This window comes from Numida meleagris, chromosome 4, assembly GCF_002078875.1.
Source record: "Numida meleagris isolate 19003 breed g44 Domestic line chromosome 4, NumMel1.0, whole genome shotgun sequence".
NCBI classification, from domain to species: Eukaryota; Metazoa; Chordata; class Aves; order Galliformes; family Numididae; genus Numida; species Numida meleagris.
Genome location: NC_034412.1, coordinates 74,870,909 through 74,893,595, shown reverse-complemented (window position 1 = coordinate 74,893,595; position 22,687 = coordinate 74,870,909). Strand labels below are relative to the sequence as shown.

Below are 22,687 nucleotides of genomic sequence, written 5' to 3'. Positions count from 1 at the left end.
GCACCGTGGTGCTCAAATACCATCGTTTTTCCCAGAGGAAGCCTATCTCAACTTTCTATTTAAAAATTTCAAGGGAATGCAACTTCTTCCTGCACTTCTGCTCCTGAGCCACGTGGGGCAGACAACAGAAACAAGTAGCAGCACCCTGCTAGGGCTTTCCACGATATTTCTGAGTTGTGTCTGTGCTAAACCCTTGCGTCCCTGCCTGAGATCTGCCCCTGCACCTTCACTGGCTTTGGTTGGGGTTAGGAGAGGAGCAGGGCTCAGTCCTGGACTGTCACATTTGCCAGAACATCTGGCACTGTAAACAGATTTTACCTTTCTGCTCACCTCTGAAATGTGTTTCTGTTTGTAGGTTTATGGTGGTTGCTGGTAGTTTCTTCCTATCGAGAGTTCTTTATGTCTTGATCAGTAACAGAGCATCCAAAAGGGCCAGTATGTGCATTAAGTGACATAACACTGGCTTTTCAGCCAAGATCTCTGGGTGTGGAAACAAAATTCTCAGGAGGAGCGCTCAGGAAGGCTTGCACTGCCTTCACTCACTTTTGACTATCTCAGCTCTGCTGGTGTTCAAGAGGTCAGTGCCCCCACTGCAATGAGATTATGGCTCAACTCTGATGATAAGGAAGGAGCAAAGCAAAGGATGGGGGCACCATTTCCCTGCCAGACTAGTGGGTGCTTGCAATTTGTCCCAACATGGTTATTAAACTCCATTTTATAGATGTACAAATTGCACCCCAGACAATTTGAGCAACAACTCCCATCAGAGCCTGACTAATCAAGTACTTTCTTTAAGCTAAAACACAAACAAGAATGGACAAGCAGATCAAGCATCACTGCCTTGATACATATTTCAGCTAGAGCACACGTACAGTGGTAAGTTATAAGCAAGACAAACAGGGCATCTCAAGAAGAAAAAGACTGGACTCTGGTAGAGAACTGAGAATAGAAAGAATATTATCAACATTCAGGTGCTTTAAGACAGCACACTGGTAGGCAGAGGATCTATCATGGCAATTAATTATTCTAGCTCACTATTTATAAGAAATCAGCCTCAGCAATATACTTTCAATGTATGGAAGCATAGCTATACATTTTCACCAGTGTAATGTGCTTAACAGGAAGAAGTCCCAATTCACCAAGCATAACAATAACATAAATAACACTATTACTTGAATGGCTTTTATTTATGTTTCTCAATCACATAATGAGCCTGACAGAGCTTGAAGGAAGAGAGAGAAAATGCCATTACAAACAGAAAAAAATCATTAGTGTTTGACTGATTTGCCTTTAAGCAAAAGATGGGCCTGGGAAGAAGAAGAAAAATAAGAAAGTTTTATATATTTGCAAAGCAGAATCTTTTAAAGGGGATCTGACCTGGAAGTACTTCTGACATGGCTCACGGGGCGTCAGCAATGCATCAGGAAATAGATTATAATTTGAAATCTGAAAAGAGGGATCATGTAAGAATTAAAAACAAAGGAAAACACAAAATAACGCACATTTCAGAAGCTCCTGAAAGGCTAAGTATTCTAAACAAACTGTGGTAACATAGCAGTGATGATCTCTGGAGGTTTCAAAGCTATTTGAAAGTCATTGACGTATGGGATATACTGGCCTACAACTAAGAAGACCAAGTAATTAAAACTAACACATACATGATTTTTCTTAATTTATGCTTTACAATAGTCTCCAGTTTTGCACAACATATTGCAAGGGGAAAAGAAAGGTTAGAAAATCTCTGTTTTTCCCCAGCTATTCTTCTCTAGCTTACTCAGGAAACTACCCCAGCATTGGTAAGATAAACCCAGCAGTAAGGCATCATCACATGAACAACTTGCAGAATGAGATCCAGCACATGAAACTAGCGAGCACAGTCTGCAGGGCACATCCAACAGGAGAGAATTCCAACAAGCAACTGGGCAGCTGCCTCCTGTATGGGGCCTGGCATGGACATCTCTCTGGAGGTAAGCTATTTTTGCTTTAAGGTCTTTGGTTTGGGTACAAATGATGCATACACTGGAAGCCAGGGGCATTTCTATGCACCTATGGCTATTTCTGCAGTTACATCAAGGAAATATAGGAAAGAAATAGTACAAACCTTTTCATAAGGCAGATCTCCTATCTGCAAGGATATCCACTGAAGGCAAAACGTTCAATGACAAAATGAAGTAATGGGGCTATGGCCTCAGGTCCTGCAGACTTTACCTCATTAAAGCCTGAGCAGGTGGAGAGAACGATTCCAACTTGGTACTAGCTAATCCTCGAGTTTCAAAGGGTAAATACCAGGTTAAAACATCAATTTATTTAAGTATACTACTGCAGTCTTCTTGCATCTGCATTTTTACTCAAGTAGAACCAGCAAAATGGTAACAGTTAGGTATCAGCTGAAAACCTCCTTGTGAAGTCCAGCTGTGAAGAAGCTGAAATGAGAATGAGGACTAGCAGTTTCCATCCTGTCAAGTGTCACCACGTGCCTTTTTGCCTACACAGATTCCAGGGGATACTGAATGTTTTCAGAAGAGAAAAGAAGAGAGAAAAACACTTGGATAAAGAACTATGGTAGCTATAATAGAGGGGAGCAACTGAAGGTGCTCCTATGGGCTGTGATTCTCCTCCCTCTGCTCACTGCAGCATCACTTCTCTGCTGGGACAAACTGGGAGCAGAAGGAGGAAGGTCAGCACAGCCAGCAAAGCAAACCAGGCCCCACAGGCCAACAGAGCACTACACAGCTGGGGAACACAAGAGCAGGACAGGAGCTGACCTGCAATCAGCTTGCACGTAACCTCTCACTTGTCTGCAGGCTGTTCCATCACAGATTTCAGAGCTGCTGAGGACAGGAGGGGTCTGTCAAGGGGGTCTTCCATGCCCCACCCTGGTGGCTCCATCCTCACCCCTCCAGTCCTTGCTAATGTAGGAACCAGCTTCCTGCCTTGCTTCCCAGAGAGGCTCACTGCCAGCCTCTGCTGCCTCAGAATCACACTTCTCCTGTTAGAGCCGACCACGCTGCCAACAGCCTGGCAGTAGTATCTGTTCTTGTGATGCTCTTATTAACAGAAACCCATAATGCTGATCCATCTGTAATACTGTTTTTTAAGGAAAAGACAACTTAAAGCCCTGCCATTAGTTCTGGCACTGCCGTTTGTCATTTTTTCCCTTCCTCTTCCCATCCTTCCAGTCAAATTCCTCATTTAGCAAGAATTAAGACACAAGATGCCTCTCACTGAGGGATTCTAACACCTACAAAGGGAGAAAATAAAATAAAAATCAAGAAAAATGCTAGATTTACTGCTCGTATCCTTATAATTTTATGAAGACTGACAGATGTAAATAATCAGTATATATCTGAGTGCCTGAAACATGGGGCTGCAGACTCCCTGGGCCAACTCATGCTGCTCAGAGTACTCTTCAGTCAAGCGATAACTTGCAGAAACAAAGAGTAGCACTTTCATTTATATACTGCGTAACCACGGCATGCAATCAGGATTAAGCGTGCATTTAGTACCACAAAAACAAGATACTGAGTCTTCTTCAAATTCAATTTTCTTCCTTTAATCAGATTTCCACCCCCCTGCAGAATAGAAGAGTCTGGCAGGCACAATCAGTGCTGTCACTGCAAGGAGATGGAGTGTGCGTTATCTGTTGGCTACGGCAAGCACTGCTATCAGGACCTTCTGCCATCTGAGCTATGTGGTTACAGCCACATCTGCTAACTAATCCTGTCTTTTTTTAATCCTGGTGTGTAAATAAAAATTCCAGAGCCTTAGTATCTCTATCTTCTTTTTTTTTTTTTTTAAATCAATGTATTTATCACACAGTTTCTGCCATAAAGATCATACCTCAGACCTTGTTACTTACAAAGAACCCTACTTTAAATGCATGCTTTACTCTAGGGAACAAGCTTACATGAATGAACACACACTTCATTTCCTCTTATACAGACTGAGACAAACTCAGAAATCGTAACTTAGGTTTCTGCAGCTGAGATCAATAAACGAAGATGGACCTAATCTTCTGTATCCTGCAACTTCAGTACTGAGTGCCATGCAAAAATAGCATTTACTAACCCTTAAGGTAAACAACATGCAATTAAATCTGATTGGAATTACTAAAACCAAAGCATGATAACATACAAAAAAGAAAGCTACAATAAATCTGTCTCTGGGGAAACAAAGCAACCAACATGCTCTGTAGGACACACAGTCTACGAAGGTGCTTCATTAAACAACAGAAAAGAATTGGTGGTCACAGGCTGGGCACATAAACTGACTTAGAGTGATTCAGATCGAATTCAGAGCAGGGAATTTTCAACCTCCACATAAATTTAACTTGGATCATTTGACAACTCCTAAATCAGGAAGCAAAACTATTAAAAAGATGATTGATTCCCAAACTGGGCTGAAGAACTGGCAGCATCCATTGCCAGTACCAGTGTTCCAACTGTTCCAATGGCATGAGCCCAACGCCAAGCCCTTTGGTCAGGAGGGACAGGCAGTGAAAGCAGAGATGAGACAGAGCATAGGTCACAGCATTATTAACAAAAGGAGGGAAAAAAAAGTTAACTGACGCCCTGCTGGATAGGATGGATGAGCTAAGCTTCAGCAGAGCATCTGTGCTGAACAAAAAAATAAAAATTAAAAAAAAAAAAAAAACATTAAATAATGATCATCATTAACCACCTCCAACACACCTTGTCTGTAGCCCTGCTGTTTGCAGACTGCCCACAAACAGCACTGCGTACACCCGAGCACCATCAGCTTCTCCAAAAACAACTAATCGCATGCATATGAATGCAAACACTTCAGGTTCTCTTTTTAAATTATTGCATGTTACCAATTTAATTCGTGATGGCCTGGGTTCAGAATTTCACCTGCAACAACTTCAGCTGCCCACTGAATTATAGATAATAAATTTATGGCAAGTTATACATTAAGCTCTTATCAAGTTTAACCAGAAACATTTTTACCCTCCAACTACCCAGACTGGCAGTAATAGCTTTGAACCAGCAATTATCACTGTTCTCATAGCAGAGGTCCCAAAATACATTTGAAATAATTATTTTTTCTTGTTACCGCAAGATTGTACTTACTGTTAAGTTGAGCCTAAAAATGCAAATGAGAAAACTAAATTAATGGGCCAATCTTTCAGAAGACTGTACAACTCTATATGAAAAGAGAGAAGAATAAAAACATAGATATATCAAAAGTCTAAATATAAAGAATCAAAAGTCCTCATTTCATTCATAGTGTTTGCAGATCACTTGAAATCACTAACAGTAAATTGAGGCAAGTGAACTAAAATAAAGTCCAAGTCTTACTAACAGAAAAGAGCACTATACTGATTGCCAGGTTTTGTAAAATATGATGATATGGACTATCAGGGAGAAAGAATTACAGATTCGTGGCGTTCTGTTCCACATATTAAAAACATCCTGTATCTCACCTAAGCAAGGCTATTACATCATATATCTACACTGTTAACTACATCTGTTAAAACTTTCCTCAAGCTGGGCTCACATGTCGTTACCACATATCCTTTACTCCTAGTAATGGAATAAAATGTATTTCAGAGCAGAAGTTTCACCAAACCTGAAACTGTGGCCACATTTCTAGTTCATAATTTGTTCTTCCATTAAAAGCCAAGCTACAGTAAAGCTTATTATACAAAGAACAATGTCAGCCAGGCTCAACATTTGCCAATAAGGCTACACATCATCTTCAATAAAACCTTAATGGGACAAATAGGAAAACAGTTTATGAACCAATTGCTGCAGTTCTGCTAAAGTTGTCAGATATCTGAGAGATGATTAAGGGTGCCATACCCTATAGTAAGTCTCCTAAACGTTATTATGGCACTAGAATATAGGAAAAACTTTAATCTTGGCCTATTGAAGCAAGCAGAGTTCCTTGAGAATGTTGCTGTACTGCAGTGAGAAACTTCCACCCACAGAACTCATATATAAAACAAAACACATGCTCATAAAATAAATAAAATCGAAGTGTACTTGTTTTATGGTCCCCATAAACTGAATGGATCAATCCATAATAAAGTGAAGGAGAACATAAAAAAGCAACAGCACTGACTGACATTTATATTCCTCTAAAGCATGGCTAGAAGTGTGCTCAGTTTCAACAAACTTGGCTGTAAAAGCCTTAAAACAAGTGGGAAAGAACAAGCTGGTAGTATTACTGGCCTGGCTTTCAATGAGTCTTAAGGCCTTGATGTTCTAGCCAAAATATTCTACTCCTTTCTTTTGTGCTGTCACTACCCACATACTCAGAGCTTCACAGTGTGCTTTTATACTAAGGGAACTGAAGTTCTTGTGACAGCAGACAAGCACACAGCATACAACCCCATAATGTGGTGGTCCTCCAGGAAACCTTCAGCTTTATAACAGTTTATTGTTAAAAAGAAGGGGAACTGTCAGGGGTCTGGTGTACAGTAGTGACTTAGTATAGTATTTAACCATGCTAAGAAACGAAAAAGCAGAAGTGACACTGTGCATCCAGAGCACCATGTAACTCACAAAGGAACCTTTCTCTCTGTAGACTCCAAGTCAGTTGTGTCAGGACTTCTCAAGAGGCCTCAAAGAAATTGTCATGCAAGTGTCCATAGAGCTTCCTAGGAATGGTAGAAAGTCAAATGAAAGAGGCTTTAACTGGGAGAGCAGTGTATGTGCCATTGGGTGCTTTTGTAAATTTTACTCCATTAATTGTCTGCATTTCTCCCTTTTTCACATTTAAGCAATGATTCTCAGCAGCTTTTCGGCAACTCTAGGAAAACTGCCCCTCCTGAGCATGAACTCAGGAGTGCTGACACTTGACTCTCTCTCAAGTGCACTTTAGACCAGGGTCCAGAAATACCAAGACATACAGGCCAGGTCTTTGCAGACAGAGTTGTACCAGGACACCTCTACCAGGAACCGTGCTGTGGCTACACTCCCTACAGTCAGGCTACCTCAAGTCATTTTTTATTGCTTCAGTAGGGGCTCCACACCAAACACCCAAAGCCACGCCAGGGAAGTTCTCCCTCCAGCTTGTATACATCATTATAGCAATGTAATTGCTGAGACCAGCGGTGAGACTGTAAACTTGAGGTTTTATCCAGGGTTCTGTTGCTACTTATGTCACCATTCCAGCATTTGTTTCCTTATTTCACTGCAGTGAAGCTAAGGCTTTTCAGTATTTTCATTCAGCAACAATCCTTCGGAAGACTGGCAGTGGGAAATCACCTCAGTACAAAAAAGGCTGCAGCTGGGTACTCCCTGGCAAGTTAAACAGAAAGAGCAGGAATTTGAGCGTTCCTGGAGGAAAACCAAATCCCAGGTTTATAAAAATCAATCCTGCTCTCTCTATACTCAAGTATATTGAATTGTTTGTAAGAGCTCTAGTGCAGGAGGACAATCAAGAAGAACCAAGACTCAAACATCTCCCCTCCACAGCCCAGGGAGTGCCATCTCACAGGGGATGTTTCCTTTCATCCTCATCCTTGATTTATGAACATTTCATTAAAAAGCTATTTCCCACAAAAGGTTTTCTTGGAATACCATCCGCCATCAGAAGTTTCTGAAATATAACCCCCGTCAAGTCTAATAATCGTATTGGCAGAATGTTATCAATAAATCATTTTATATGGACACTAGTCTGAGTAGTTTTTAAATAAAACATGCCTAATAGTTTGGAAAAAGAAAATCCACCTCTTCCCTTCAAAAATCAAAGCCTTCTCACGGTGACTTAGGCAAGGCAGACACGGTGCTCTCTTCTGCAGAAGCAAAGGCTGAAGACAGAGCTACAAAAGCGAGGAGGTCCTTGCCACCACGGGACTGTGCCTCCACCCAGCATGCTCCAAAGGTCAGTGAGTACTGAAACTACCGCCCAGAAATTTCCTGCCTTTCCTCACTTGTCCTCTGAGAAAACAAAAAAGGAGGGTTTTTTTACATTTGCTTTTTTGTAGCACTCTCAGAAAATATAACCACTGTGCATTTAATTATGTTTTAAACTGCGCTCATGCCTTTGAGGGCATACAGGACAGCAAAGTGGGACTGGAACAAATTCCAACAAAATTCTTTGCTTCAATTCCAGTATCATACAAAATACAAGCAAGTAAAGCAAATGAGTTGTTATGCTGAGGGCAGAATATGCACAGACATCCCGTTAGAAGGTTTTTCCAGTCATACAGAAGATTTTAACTCTGTGCACGGAACAAACATTTTAGCCACAGTACGAAAGTAAATTTGAAGCTACATAAACAATGCAACTCCTGTCTCTTCAGGAGAGCTACTGCAACCTATGCAGAAAAGTGGTTTTACGAGCAAATATTAGAAGAGATAAAAAATATGAACGAAGCTCAAGAAAATTCGTGAAGGAGGACACTATTTACAAAGCCGAGCTTCTCCATGCTGCAGACTTTGCAGTCTTACGTCTATAACTTTTGTAGAAAAACAACAACAGAACAGCAGAGGAGGGAGGCTCCCTGTTGAGTGTGAAGTCAAGACAAACAGTGTTAAGTAGAGCCAGGGATACACCCAAGACTGTTTTCTTCATGCCCAGTAATCAGGCAACATCACTGTTCTTTAACTAGATGTTTAAAAAGTCAAAATTAGCAGGTACCTGTTAAATTCACTACTTTCAGTTCTACATTTCAAATATCTTGCTTCTTCTGCACCTTCAGCATCTGCATTTCAAATATGTTTCTTAGCACTGGGCTTCAAATAAGCTGTTTTCTATTTAAATTGCTATGTTTCCTTGCATATAAAACCTTTTATTACTCTTTTCTAAGAGTACACAATACTCTATATTCACTACAGTTATGAAATCATTGAACAAAACAGTCAATGTCATAAATGGCTGAAAGGTCATCTCACCACCAAAGGAGCAAAAGAAGTGCCATACTCCACATGGACCTAATTCTTCCCCTCAAAGATTTTGTTTATTTACAGAAAGGTAGTAGTTATCTATACACATACGTATAGACAAAATAGAAAGTAATTGATTAAGGCTTAAAACTGCACCAATTCCTCAATACTACATCATCAAGATCAGAAAGTGAGGGTAAAGTTCTTCCTTTAATGGCAACAACTGTGATTCCTGAAATACAATAACTGAGACGCTGCCATTACTTATTATTTACGCAAAGAAAGCAAAAGCAAAACAATGCATTTTATTAGTACTTTCACTAGGATCTAACCTGCTGTCAGAGATCTAATTCCCCAAGACTGGTCAGTTTCAATGCCATTACTGCTAGATGCACAAAGCACTTACTATGCTAGGCACTAGGAAGTTTCACAAATCATAGAACAGCAGAACAAGAAAAGAAAGCAAGTGAGGCTTAGCAACCATGACAGGTTAAGGGAAGAGAAAACTTGGAATAAACAAAAGAATAAAGCAATCATGAAGTAGGTATTTTGGTGTCCTTGCCCTCAAACAAGGACCTCTGACATCAGCTGTTCCTGACACAAATTTCTGAACTTTGCCAGTTCTTCACTGCCTGCAGCTGTTCAACTAGACAACAAGAAAAATATTGTAGGCTCTTCTGGCAATAGGTAAATGCCATTTCTTGTAGAAAGACCCCACTACCTGCCGCTACAAAGGATCATTTCAAAGTTGTGCTTCAAGCCTAGGCAGAGATGTGGATTTAATGCCTTGCAGGATGCTTGGAAGGCCAGGCTTGAAGGCTAGCACTTAGGTAAAACATCAAGCGATTCAGACAGATCAGTGCCACTCTGCAGGTGACCACCGGAGATGTATCAAAGCTGTAACAGCCATTTCTTCCCCCAGTGTTAGCATTCACAATATCCCAACATTAATGCCCAAGGCAAGCTCTCTGGAAAAGTACTAATGAAATTGCCTCTAATGCATTTTAGTATACTCTGTAACACCTATGACTGGTCAGCAGCAGAGAGTAAACGTTCCCTAGGATTTAGCCATGAGGTTAAGAAAAACTCCAAATCAAAGTTCTGCATAGAGGACCTCACTACACGGTTTCACTTGCTTGGTGGCAACGCTCCCATAGGAAGCCTCACTTCTGTTGAAGACTGCCTTCAGTACAAGATAACATAATATAATCCAGAAGGATGTAATTCAGAGGAAATTCAGTGTGAAAAAGATTGACCTTAAATACATAAATAATCTGAACTGGAGCTGTTAGTGGCAACTGTAAGCAGTTAAAGCAATAGTGCACACTGATGGCTCAAGTTGTTTGCTAATTTGAAAGTATCTGGTACTGAACACTTGGGTTGGGAGTGAGGAGAAACAGCAGCTACATTTTTGAATGGTACAATAAATGAAGTTAGAGAAGCAGAGCAATGCAGTAGGTTCAGTCAAGTCAAACCATAACATTTTTAAGGTTCTCAAAGACACCTTTGCAATTTGAACATTAATCAATGTACTTACCATTTGGGTATACACACAGGAGAGCTGGCATCGATTATAATATGTCAGCATTCTTTTATAAATACTTCTTCTAAATTTATGAACTTAGCAGCCTTCAAAAGCAATCAAGTGACCAATAAATGAGACCAGTTGCATACATACATGAGCTGCTTGGCCGATAGTGAGCCCCTGGGTAGCGCCTGCCCATAATGCCGTCAGCACATCCCCGCGCGCTGTCAGCTGCTCCCAGCGCAGATCGAAACGCTCAGCTGGGGGAGGAGGAGAGCACAGATTTAGTACAACAGCTGTATCTTTTTCATTAAAATGCTAATGACCCCCACAAATTTCAGGCTAACTACATTTATAAATTATTCATGGTCATGCTGTCAGAGTAGATGAACTGTTGTGCTATACATGCAGCATAAATTTATTATTAGTGCTTGGCCTCCATTAATAAGTTTACATAAATTTGAAGGCACAGAGAAGTCTCAGGTCATACAGCAACTTAATATGGCCCACAATGCCAATCGAACAAACAACACTGCAAGAGAGAATTTGCTTTTGGCTATAAATACAGCCAGACAGCAGGTGAGATTTAACATTGTCATTTTAATTATTGCGCAGCAATCAATAAGCAACAAGTTTATCAACATTCCATATTTACTATGGAAGCAAAATTCATCCATGCCACACAACATCAATTGCTTTGAGTCTGTCTCTGAAAACCCTTCCTGTCTTTACAGGAATGCAGTCCAACACTAGTGCCTCAGTTTTCTTACAGTAACAAAATCCCCAGGTGACCAAGAAATGAACGGCATGTGCTGGGGTCAGCCCGGAGTAACATACTGCAAATCCTAAAGCTCAATCAAAATGCTACCAAACCAATAAAATACCAAGCATAAAATACCTTAGTCAAAAAAAACAAGAAATCCCTTGGTTTCTTTTTCATGCCTTACAGTGACTCTTACATCTTTGCAGTTAAATGAAATTAAGAACTTTCTATCTACCACCTGCTTGATGCCAAGGCTTTTCTTAAAGCTGCACAACAGACCTTCCAGCCACTCATCCTGGGCAGCCAACAACCATTTTATTTACAGAGCTTGTTGCAGCTCTTACAACTGCTGTGTAAGAGTTCATTTTACTTGTATGGCTCTTCTGACACCAGTGGGGAAAAAAAAAAGTTGCTTTTTTAAAAAAAATGTATATTAATGAGTTATGTTCAAATACTGGGTGGGTAGGATCAAGTTTGCTTTAGAACATTCTGTAGGATAAACAACCCAATTCAACCTCCATGCTTCTAACGAACATTAAACATTTTAAATTTTCACTTATATATTTGCTTGCAGATGCTGCTGCTTATGAGGGTGTGAAATGGCAGTCGACTGACTCCTTGGCCTTCCCTGGACCCCAACAGGCAACATTATGTGTGCATTCAAACACAGGTCTACATACATGCATACTGGCTACCCAAAGCTCATACAACAGACTGCCAGCAGACCTACTGTCACAAGCCTAAGAAAAAGGATATGAAAAAAGACAAAAGACTGCAAATGACAGAAGTCACCCAAGTGAGACCCTCTCCATCATCCAGCAGCTGTAATGAGCAGCTACGCAGCAGGAAAGAAGCACTGCGCAAAGTTTCTCAAGGGACAGCTACTCAAGAAATCACATTCCCATACTCTTGGGGTGATATTCTGACAAAAGCACAATCTTGCCTTTAAAGCATGGCTTTGAATATCAGGAAATAATTCTGCTGGGAACAGGGAAGAGAATGCCTTTCATTGTTTCAAACCCACACACAGGTCCTGCACAGACAGGCCAGCTACAGCAAAGAGCTCAGGCACTAAAACAATAAACCCAAGAATTTTCACACTATGCATCTGACGGCTCATTTTGAGATAAACGAAGGCACGTTTGCGTACACACATACAGCTTTTGTACAATTATGATTGTACATTTGTGCATGTATAATACAAAGCTGGGGATCCTGGCAAGCTGTGCAGCCCATGCCAGGCCCCACTGCAGAGCATGTGTTCACGCAGAGCTCCCAGCACGCAGCAGTTAGCATCAGCCAGCTCTGACAGCAAAGGTTGAAACAAGAGGGCAATATTTAGGGTTGCAATGGCCATTTTGGAATCTCATTCACACCAAGATTAGAGAACAGCATTTTACAGAATGACTGGCTCTGATTCTGCGTAAGACATTCACTTCTTCTGAAGCTGCAGATGCCTCTGTGCTTTTGTTTTCTGTGGGAGGTTTTCAAGCACAACTGGGGCTTCTGCTACAGCATTTCATCACACTCCACATCTTTCCATGCTGTAGGAATGAACGCAGTGTTGCTGCTGTCCTTCTAAGAATGGATGCAAAACTTAGAAGTGGAGACAAAGCAGGATTGGAAACCTCTGAAAATGTCCTCACTTCCAGGCTTGCCAACTCTCAATTAACTAATGATATGCACTAAACTTTCTCCAAGCTGATGAATATGCTAAACTGAAAATGTTCATTAACTGTTCAAATAGGAAAACAAAAACAAAACCATCATGTTTCTCACTTTGGTATTCTCCATTACGTACTGAAACATACCCAAGAGAATGACTTCGCACCAGTTTATCCAGCTTGCCCATTTCCATTCATGTTATCTCAGCTGTGCTTCCTGTGTTTCACCCTTTTGCAGAGCATGAGCATGGCAGAACCCTGCCAGGAGAGCAGGGCTTCAAGCCAAGGCTGCTCCCAGCTCCCAGGATCACTGGAAGGTCTTCCAAAGACAAGCTGAGCACAAGGTGAAACAGAGCTCAGCTGCTTTCCAGAGTGCGAGGACAGGAGAGCAGCACTGTAATAAAAGCACACAGCCTGCACCAGATTTTCTTTAAATCGTTCCCTCAGAGCATCTAGTCCACCACCTGTCACCACAGCTACCTTCTGCCTTCTTCCAGCACTGACCCAAGCAGTCTCCACTCTTTCTACCTTTAAAGTAAAACACTAAAATAAATCAAAAATTATGTTCAAATCTTATTACTGATTCCTCCTGTCAACAGAGTTCCAATTCCCATTTTTTTTTTTTTATTTTAAATCAGTGCATTATATCCCCAGTCTGCAATGCAAAAGAGCCACAGCATCAGCTGTTCCTCTATTTTACCTGTGGCAATGGGAGGCTATAAGAAGATATTAGTACAGATCTTCTTCATACCTGATTTTGGTCTCAGACACTTACACAAACTTCGGAGCCCAGACAAGGCAAAGTAACTTCTCTCAGGGTATTTTTCAAAGATCTTAGAGAATGGACAGTTATCAAAGGTATTGTGAAGAACTTTGATGTGCCGAGGGAAGCACAAAATTTTTGCCTCAGAGGAGTAAACAAGAGGGAATGCAAAGAAAGGTCCAAGAAAATGGGGGTCCTGGTGGACGAGAAGCTGGACATGAGCCAGCAGTGTGCGCTGGCAGCCCGGAGGGCCAACTATGTTCTGGGCTGCATTAAAAGAGGAGTGGCCAGCAGGGAGAGGGAGGTGGTGGTCCCCCTCTAGTTGGCTCCTGTGAGGCCCCATCTGGAGTACTGTGTCCAGGCCTGGGGGTTCCAGCACAAGAAAGATGTGGAGCTCTTGGAACGAGTTCAGAGGAGGGCGACCAAGATGATCAGAGGGCTGGAGCACCTCTCCTATGAGGAAAGGTTGAGGGAACTGGGCTTGTTTAGTTTGGAGAAGAGAAGGCTCCGGGGAGACCTCATTGTGGCCTTCCAATACTTGAAGGGAGTGTATAAACAGGAGGGGGAATGATTGTTCACGAGGGTGGATAGCGATAGGACAAGGGGGAATGGTTTTAAACTGAGACAGTGGAGATTTAGGTTAGATATTAGGAGGAAGTTTTTCACTCAGAGGGTGGTGACGCACTGGAACAGGTTGCCCAGGGGGGTTGTGGATGCCCTGTCCCTGGAGGTATTCAAGGCCAGACTGGACGTGGCTCTGGGCAGCCTGGTCTAGTGGTTGGCGACCCTGCACTCAGCAGGGAGGTTGAAACTCAATGATCTTTGAGGTCCTTTTGAACCCAGGCCATTCTATGATTCTATGATTCTATGAAATGGCTCAGTGCAAGCAAACAGGGAACTTCTAGTCACCTTTTGCCACAATCAGGGGAGAAAGGGAAATACAAATTATATGAAAGAGTAGAATGCACTGGATGATGAAAGAAAATTGCAATTAATGTTGTCATTAGTGACCTTGTCATGAAAGGTGTTAGTAAAATCTGCTGGTGACACAAAATATGGAAGCTCTTCTGCAAGGAAAAGGATGCAGTCACCAAAAGGAAAACTGAAAGCTGAAGCCTAGTAGGAAAGTAATTAAGTGAAATAACACAGAGCACAAGGTCAGCTGTTCAGGGGATCACTAAGAAATTCTGCTGTCAGTGCTGAGCCACAATGCAAGTGTTTGGAAATGATGGAAGAAAGAGACCTAGGTGCATCAGCAGGGCACTGACCTCTGCTTAGCCTCCAGTGCGACGCATCCATGGGGAAGGCAAATAGGTTCTCTGGTTACAGCTAGGAAAACACTGGCATGATTGTGCTAGGTAATGCCCAGACTTCATCCAAAGCAGCACAGCAGCATCTGGTCTCTCACACACCAGAGGGATTAATGGAAAACACAGGAAATTGGAAAATAATCAAGGTAACAGATTCCTATCTTGTACAAGGATATTAAGAGCTTGGCTTAAAGCAAAATGAAGGCTGAGAGTAGCTACAAAAACTTTAATGTTGGCACAAGAAGAAAGCATATGTAAAGCAGTCAATACTAAATTTAGGTTGGAAATTAGAACATACCTAACATCAGAGAGACACAGTCCAAGAACAGCTTCCAAAAGAGTGCAAAATTATCTAACAATAATCCAGTGGATCTTCATCTAAAAAGTTCTGAACTGGATAATATGCTGGGGCTAAGTATCCAAATGAGAGATACCTTCCAGAGTTTTAGTCCTCTAGGGTGATTTTTTAAATTATTTAATTTTATTTTTGTGAAACCATTGTTCAGAAGTTGCAGAATTCACCAGGAGGTGAACGAGAATCTAAACCACAAGCTGAGGACAAGAATCCGGTAGGGTTATAAAACTGCATGATTACTGAATAACAAGCACATCCAGAGAACAAATACTAAGTGAAAACAAGATAACTAAGATTCTGGGCATCAAATTTCAAACCATAAGATGACTTTCATCTAAAAGGATCTCGAAGAAACTTTATAAACAGATTACTTCATCTGCCTTCTGCACAACTTATTTCTCTGAAGCTGAAACCAGAAATGACTGAAAGCGGCCAAACAGTTTCTGAAGCACGATTCAGAATTATTTTTAATTTTAAATGCCTTCTGTCTAGGTGCAGTGAACAACGGAGCATCTGAAATCACAATACACCATGAACTAGACAATAGACACCACTCTAACATTATTAATGGTACTTTTTTTTTTTTTTGCAATGAAGGAATAGAGTTTATATGTAGGAATAAGCAACTAGATTGCATTTTGGAAATGAAAACAATTCAGCCCTGCTTTTTCATCTAGGGGAGGAAGAGGGTGCTGGTGGTTTTGTTTGGTTAGTTTTTGTTCATTTTCCCTTCCCCACAGAGATACAAAAGAATAAGAAATTGAAAGTCACGAATTCATATGGACAACAGCACTGCAGCATCCAAATACAGCATCACAAAATAAAACTCTCCTTTGTTTCCCATTTTGGCTGGTTCTGTAGTAGAGCCATCAGATACAGAGCATTTTCATACAACACCTCTACTGACTTAACAGCTGTACATCAGCCACACAATTTTTTTTTTATTTTTTTTTAACACATCTTCCCACAATGAAGCTACAGAAACTACACTTATAGACTACAACTACACTCTATAACAAAATCTTATGATTTCTGCAATGTTGTAAAAAAACTTCTGAAAAAGTTTACTAAGTAGTAATTACACTGAAAATGATACAGGATTATTTTTTTTTTAAATAAAACCAAAGCACTTGTTTAGTCCCACCATCTCTTAAAAATGATGACAAAAAGGTATGCTATTATCTGGTTGTTTCTTGAACATTTTTTTTTTTAAACATGCTTTAAAAAAGTATAATTAACTTAATCTTGGGTACATTTTACATTGTTTGACAAAGGAGTGTGATGATTTTATGATTTTCGGTTATTGGTATTCCACATCATAACATCATGTAATGTATGTACCTGGTTCTCAGAAGAGAAGAACTACTTCATTCCCCAGAGGGCTTTGCAACCCTGTTACCGTTTTCTGGTCAGAGGGAAAGATAAAAACTCACACATCACGAGACCTGTCCCTCCTTCTTCTCTGCCCATCTCTCGTCCCGGCAGTGTCTCGCTCCCCAGCCGTCTCACTGTCGGTATTAGAGTAAGGCCTACCTTAACTTTGGACGCTCTCTCTCATTTTATTGTATTTATTAGCTTAACTTGTAATTATATTGTATTATATTGTGTTATTTTGCATTCCGATATCTTAATTAGTAAATTAGTTTGTTTCTCCTCAGATCATTGCCACTGTTTTGTTTTCAGGCCCATCTCCCTACCATTTTTCCCTTTTCCCTTTCCCAGGGTGTGCATCTGCAGGTCCTCCACCCATTCGTTACGGAACTGGGCCGAACCTGCCCATAAACCACTGACAAGGAGATGGGTCTGGAGAAAACCAACCAGCTATGATTTGGTCAGGTCTCTCCACGATGCCCTTGGAAAGGTGAGTGCCATGTCCATGGTTTGCAAGGACAATTGATAATGGTAGGAAGAAATTTACTTCTTTGGAGAAGTACGATATACCAAGGTTCTAAAAATGGCTGAGCCACATTCTGCACTACCCACTGCTACATCTTCTGCCCAGTACCAGCAGCAAAAGGTGGTGATGAAGCACAACAACGGTGCTAACCTAAGTCCATCTCACCTACCTGCTGTAAACCAAGACCTTCTCCAGGGCTCCCTTTACACCCCACTGTACAGTGCTGCTATTATGACACCAGAAAACAACTTGATTTTGTAAATAAAGTTTTCCACAAACAAGTGGCTATTTTTCCAGTATCAGGTGAAGAGAAGATACAGCAGCAGCTTTTCTGCAGCCTCTGCCATGCCACAAGAAAGGGCTTGCAGCAGCCAGCCTGGAGCAACTCCAGTTGCCAAGCAACAAGTGCTACTGGTGAGCTGGTCAGATCTCAGCTCCTTTGCAGCAAGTGCAGAAGCAGGCCAAAATGAGGTCAACTGGAATAGGTCACAAGAAACTCAGCTCCTGGCCTCCCTATGAAATATGACAGAATACATGTATTTTGGGCCACATTTGGACCTGAAGGTCAGATTCCACCAACCTTATAGCTCTGTATTCAAGAGTTTTAAATGACTATTTTAATGAGAAACTACTTAACTAAAGGAGAGGTCATGCAATCTGAGGTGGGAGCAACCATTGATTTTCTTCCGAGCCTCTGAAACAAGTTAACGATTCTAGCTTAGCCCCTAGCAAAGAGGCCCATATCTTACAGAAATTAATGCCTCAGCAGAAATATAGCTGTGCAAGCTGAACTCCTTTAGTAGCAGCAGAGATGCCACTGGGTCACAAAAGGCAGATGCTGATGCATCTGAAGCACAACCTGAGCTATTGCTGCGTCCACTCAGAGTTTGTTCTTGGCATGGACTTCAACTCTTAAGGCATATTCTGTAGACGCTCTACTTTCAAGTAACTACAAGGCCACATTAAGCACAAATATTACATGCATGTAGCAAAGACAAGATGTTGTGGTTTTATAGTTTTGTGTCAGAAGATAAAGTGCCTGGGAGTAACACTCATGTGAAGCAGATAAGCACTGGTGCACATTAGGTTACATGATAGAAAGTTCATCTTCATGCAGAAGGGAGCACAGATGCACAATGGCAAGTGAGGGAACCCCAATAACCCCATCAGAGGCAGTAACCCAGCCCTTAAAGGGCTGTTCCAGAACCTCAACCCCATGGGCTGGATGTGACACATCAATAAGCCAAGGAAAACAGCTCACCAGACCACTTTGCAGCGTGAAGGGAGTCAGTCTGTACAAATAGGAAACTTGCACACGTAGTTTTGCTTCACCTATTCAAATGTCCTTATCCTGACCCACCAGTTTTCTTGCTTTTGCCCTTCCACTTCTCTCCCCACCTTGCTGGGAAGGAGTAGGCAAGCAGTAGGGTTGGGGCTTAGATGCTCATCAGGGTTAGTGCAGAGCAGGGCTCCAATAGAGCCTTCGGGATGGATTAGATATGTAAGTTTCAGCTTCACCTTCCTGCAAGGAATCAGATGCTTTTGGCCCTCTCCTATCCCCTTTGCCTCTATACCCCTCTAATTTCTTCTTTGAAGCTCAACTGAACCCTGCAAATACCATAAATAGCACACTTGGTGTACGTGTAAATACTAACAGCACACACAGCTGCACAGTTCTCCAGCCAGGGATCTGGCCACATTCCTTGGAATGCTCATGGCCAGCCCTGGCCCCAGAGACGTGTGCATATTTCCCCACTAAAAACTTTCCTCCTGGTCAGCTAGAGACAAGACTGAGGGAAGGCACAGGCTATGTTTGTATTTGCACAAATTCTGAGTGTCCCTGCCTACGCTGATCTATGCAGCAAGATGAGTATCTATGGTTGGCTGTGTCCCTGCTGGGGCCACAAGCTCAGTCCTGCTCCTGGCTTGATCTAGGGTCGCAGAGCTGCAGTTTCATCAAGGCTCCGGTAGTCTCCATGGGCTACTGGATTCTGCAACATCTAAACACTGCACTTTCACCAAAGTCAAAAGTTTGCGATCTGGGGAAGCACACAGACTCAAGATTTCCTTTCAGCAGCAAAACCACGCATCTTCTCCAAGGTGACACACAAAACTTGATGTGAAATGGTTAACAGGTTCCAAATTCCAGCATCTCCTCACCAGAATCTGACCACAGTAACATTGTCAGATAAAACTAGAAGTAAGACACTCTGCTGCACAGCAATCATTTCCTCCCTTAGTCTGAAAGCATTCATTAGTAAGGAGGAATTTCCAGAACACTTACTGATCAAATTAGTCATTATTCCTTTAATAGTTTCCCAGCTGTTAAAAAAAATAATCAAGTTAACTCAAAACTCAACCAAATAGTTACACCAAGCAAGAACTAGTTAAACAAAACACTGCTCTCCAAATTATTAAAGTCATATGCCTGGGTTTTTCCAATCATAGGCCAGGTTTTTCCTCTGGAAAAACTCTGCCTGGAAAAAGGGGTCATACATAACCAATGCGACCCAGCAGGAAATTGCTACTTACAACCCCTCAACTGCTTCATGCTCATCAAGCTCCTCTTCATGCTGATCTGGAAAGCCATTTGCTGCTTGATTCAACAGCAAGTATTATTCCTACATATGATGGACACAGGTTCTTGACATTTTGGATTGGACAAAAATTAACACTACTTTTCCCACAAACACTGGATCTGACAAAGCCAGGTTTCCTATGATTTGTGCCCTCCAGCTCTTCCTCCTGTTCTGCTAGTGAACATGTCAAGTTCAAGTCTTTGGCTCATAAAAGTCACTATCCTACTTAGAGTTACCATAACTAGGAAACTACAGCACATTACCAGGAACTTACAAACCAGGGCTTTCAGATTCCATCTTTGAATCAGATTCCATCTTAGCCCAACTGCAAGTGCTCACAGTCTAACCAAAGACTACAAGCACCAAAACACACCACAGGAAACCATACTTCTGCTATAAAGACCACTGAGATCCACTAAGAGTGTCCACATCAGGAGATATACTGGTACCACAGACGAATGGCACCTCTGTAAGACACCTCTGATGCATACAACCCTTTCTCACATGAGAAGGCAAAGCTGCAGTGCTTTTTTGCACAAAGAGCTAGAAAAGCTAAAATATGCAAGAGTAAATAAACCACTTACTGCTCTTGTTGGAGTACTAGAGGATCTGGGACATCCTTGCTAACAAATATCATTATAAGTATCATAAATACTGGATAGAAATATGGATATCTCCTGTCTGTGCTGGAAGAAGTTTAAGACTACAGCATCTGAGATGTAGGACAAGAAAAGCACAGAAGGAGCTCCTGCTCCAGCCCCAGTAGATTCTCAGACATATTTAACACATTAATATGAGATATAGCAGAAGACTTACTCTCCCCAGCTCACCAGTGGAAAGTCTGTACTGGAACACCAAGTTCTTGGTACCTTGGCACCAGCACCCTCTCAGGTCACAATGAAGAAATGAGGAAAGCTGCAAAGCAAAAACGTATTACATATTAAAAGTTCTTCCTTATGACAAATCAAGGAGGGATTTTAAACTCTCACACTTTGCACCACATTACAAACCTGTGGTTTCTCCATGCATAAACACTGAGAATCAGTAAGAAAGTGACTTCAGATGAAGGAGATGAGCCACAGCTTAGAAAAAAGAGCTAAATGAACAGCACATTCATAAACCACTTTACAAATTAGAGCAAAAAACTCCTCAGCTATGCTTGTGCTCAGTAAACAACAAGTATTAATTTATTTTTGCAAATTTAGTTTGTTGTAACACAGTCAGGCCTCAACCTGCCTATCCTCTGGTAAATGATTATATTAATACTGTAGATCTCGGTCTTGAAAAATATATTGGAATTACTGCCACATAGTGATGGAAGTGATGTTATCTCCCTATCAGCAGATGCTTCATTGTCATAAGCAGTAGATCCATCAGTCCGACTATGCTCTAGGATTCAAAGTATTCAACTTTATGTTTCCCTCCCCACCCCCATCTGGAGAAAATAAACATGCAAAAGACCAAAGATAGAAATCTCATCTGCTGTACAGCTTCAAAAACATTTTTTTAAAAAGTAGAAGCCAGCCTAAAGTAAGGCAAATCATATTCCATTTTAAAGAGATTTGTTTTTTCCTGTCCTTGTTCTAAGAGGAATTCAAGAACTATAAATCCCAGTAAGCACCAAGACAGAAGAGATCATTTAAGAGAGATAAAAACATCCTCTTTGAAATTATGTGTCATCTGGAAACTTAAGAAATGGATATTTCTATAAACAAGATGAAAAATAATTTAAAAATGTTAAGTTGTTTTTGAAGAAATAAAGAAATTACACTTAAATAACACTGTGCTTTAAGAAAAACAACAGCAAAAATCCAAACACCTCCTCCAGAGGGCAGGAAGGAAACTGAACAATGCTTGGTGCTTGTTAGACTAATATTCTAGCCCAATCTAATGGGCACAGTTGTGGACTTTTGTATCAGGCGATCATATTTCAGCGTAACAGAGAGAACACGCATTACGTTAACATCCTCATGCCAGCAAAGCCAAGAAACTTGTCATTTCCTTCTGTCTGAGACTCACAGGTTTTACATAAAAAGACTTTCTGGGGTAAGCATGAGAACCTCAGTCCTCTCCACAGACCAGGCATACGGGCTGGTTTAACCCGCATTCATTCTAAGTGTTTTCTTCCTGAGAGAAACAAACAGATGCATCCATCTGTGCTGGTGTGGCTGTTCTTATAATTAATCCTCTTCACCCTGTACATGAAACTTAATTTGCCCTAGATCAAGCCTAGCGTAACTGCAGCAGAAATAGTGCTTAATTCAATAAAAAACCAGACAACAACTCAAAAAGCATTTTATGTCTGGACCAAGACAATTTTTTTTTTTTAAACTGAAACTGATGCGCGTTCAGCAGCCAGTTCTGAGATCTGAGAAAAGTCCGAAATGCCAACTGCAGCTCGTGAAGGAAGGCGTAACTGAGCTCTCAAACGACAGACAGCCAAGGCAGAAGGCTGCAGTTGCTACCTGCATCCTTGGTAAGCGACATTCTGCAACGTTGGCAGTTTTTGTCAAAGCACACCAGCTACGTATCGCTGCTTACAGCGGCTTTGTTCCCTCCCTGCAGTGGACAGGAGAAGATGGAAGGAGACTGGAGCTGAGTCCCAGCTCTCACAGGGAAGGCGAGCTATGGCAGTGCCTCAGCAAACCACCTGGGAGAACTCTTCCTCACATGAACAGTTACTGGCAGGAAGTTGCCACCCCGAGTTCTGACAAGAGCCATCCAACTTCGAATCCAGAGGGATATAACGCTGACAAATTCCTGAAGCAGTGCACACCAGCATTTTGTATTTCCAGCTGGGAACTTCCCCACCCCAGCAGTCTTTCCCTGCTCTCCACATCCTGCAGGACATGTCCACCTCTCCAACCACGCTTTCACCATACTGCCTGCTTTGAAAAGTGTCAGGTTTGAAAACAATGATAGTGGGATGAAGACAGGATTGGTTTTGCAATCCCCTTCCTGCTTGTGTATCTTAAT

The 22,687-nt window shown here is 41.5% G+C and overlaps 1 protein-coding gene across 17 annotated transcripts in view; it reads right to left on the bottom strand.

Moving 5' to 3' along the window:
• The window catches only part of LOC110399162 (amyloid beta A4 precursor protein-binding family B member 2-like), a 115,664-nt gene that overhangs the window by 34,296 nt on the left and 58,681 nt on the right, over nt 1–22,687 (bottom strand). For 8 of the 17 annotated variants that reach the window (XM_021397406.1, XM_021397411.1, XM_021397421.1 and 5 more), the window contains 2 exons: nt 20,528–20,626; nt 10,534–10,640 (listed from right to left, as the gene is read on the bottom strand). In XM_021397406.1, coding sequence (XP_021253081.1) covers nt 10,534–10,579 — 46 coding nt within the window. In that variant the 5' untranslated portion in view covers nt 10,580–10,640; nt 20,528–20,626. Of the gene's footprint in view, nt 1–1,377; nt 1,447–10,533; nt 10,641–20,527; nt 20,627–22,687 lie in introns of all 17 variants that reach the window. The other 9 variants (XM_021397409.1, XM_021397412.1, XM_021397414.1 and 6 more) reach the window with 5 other exon arrangements.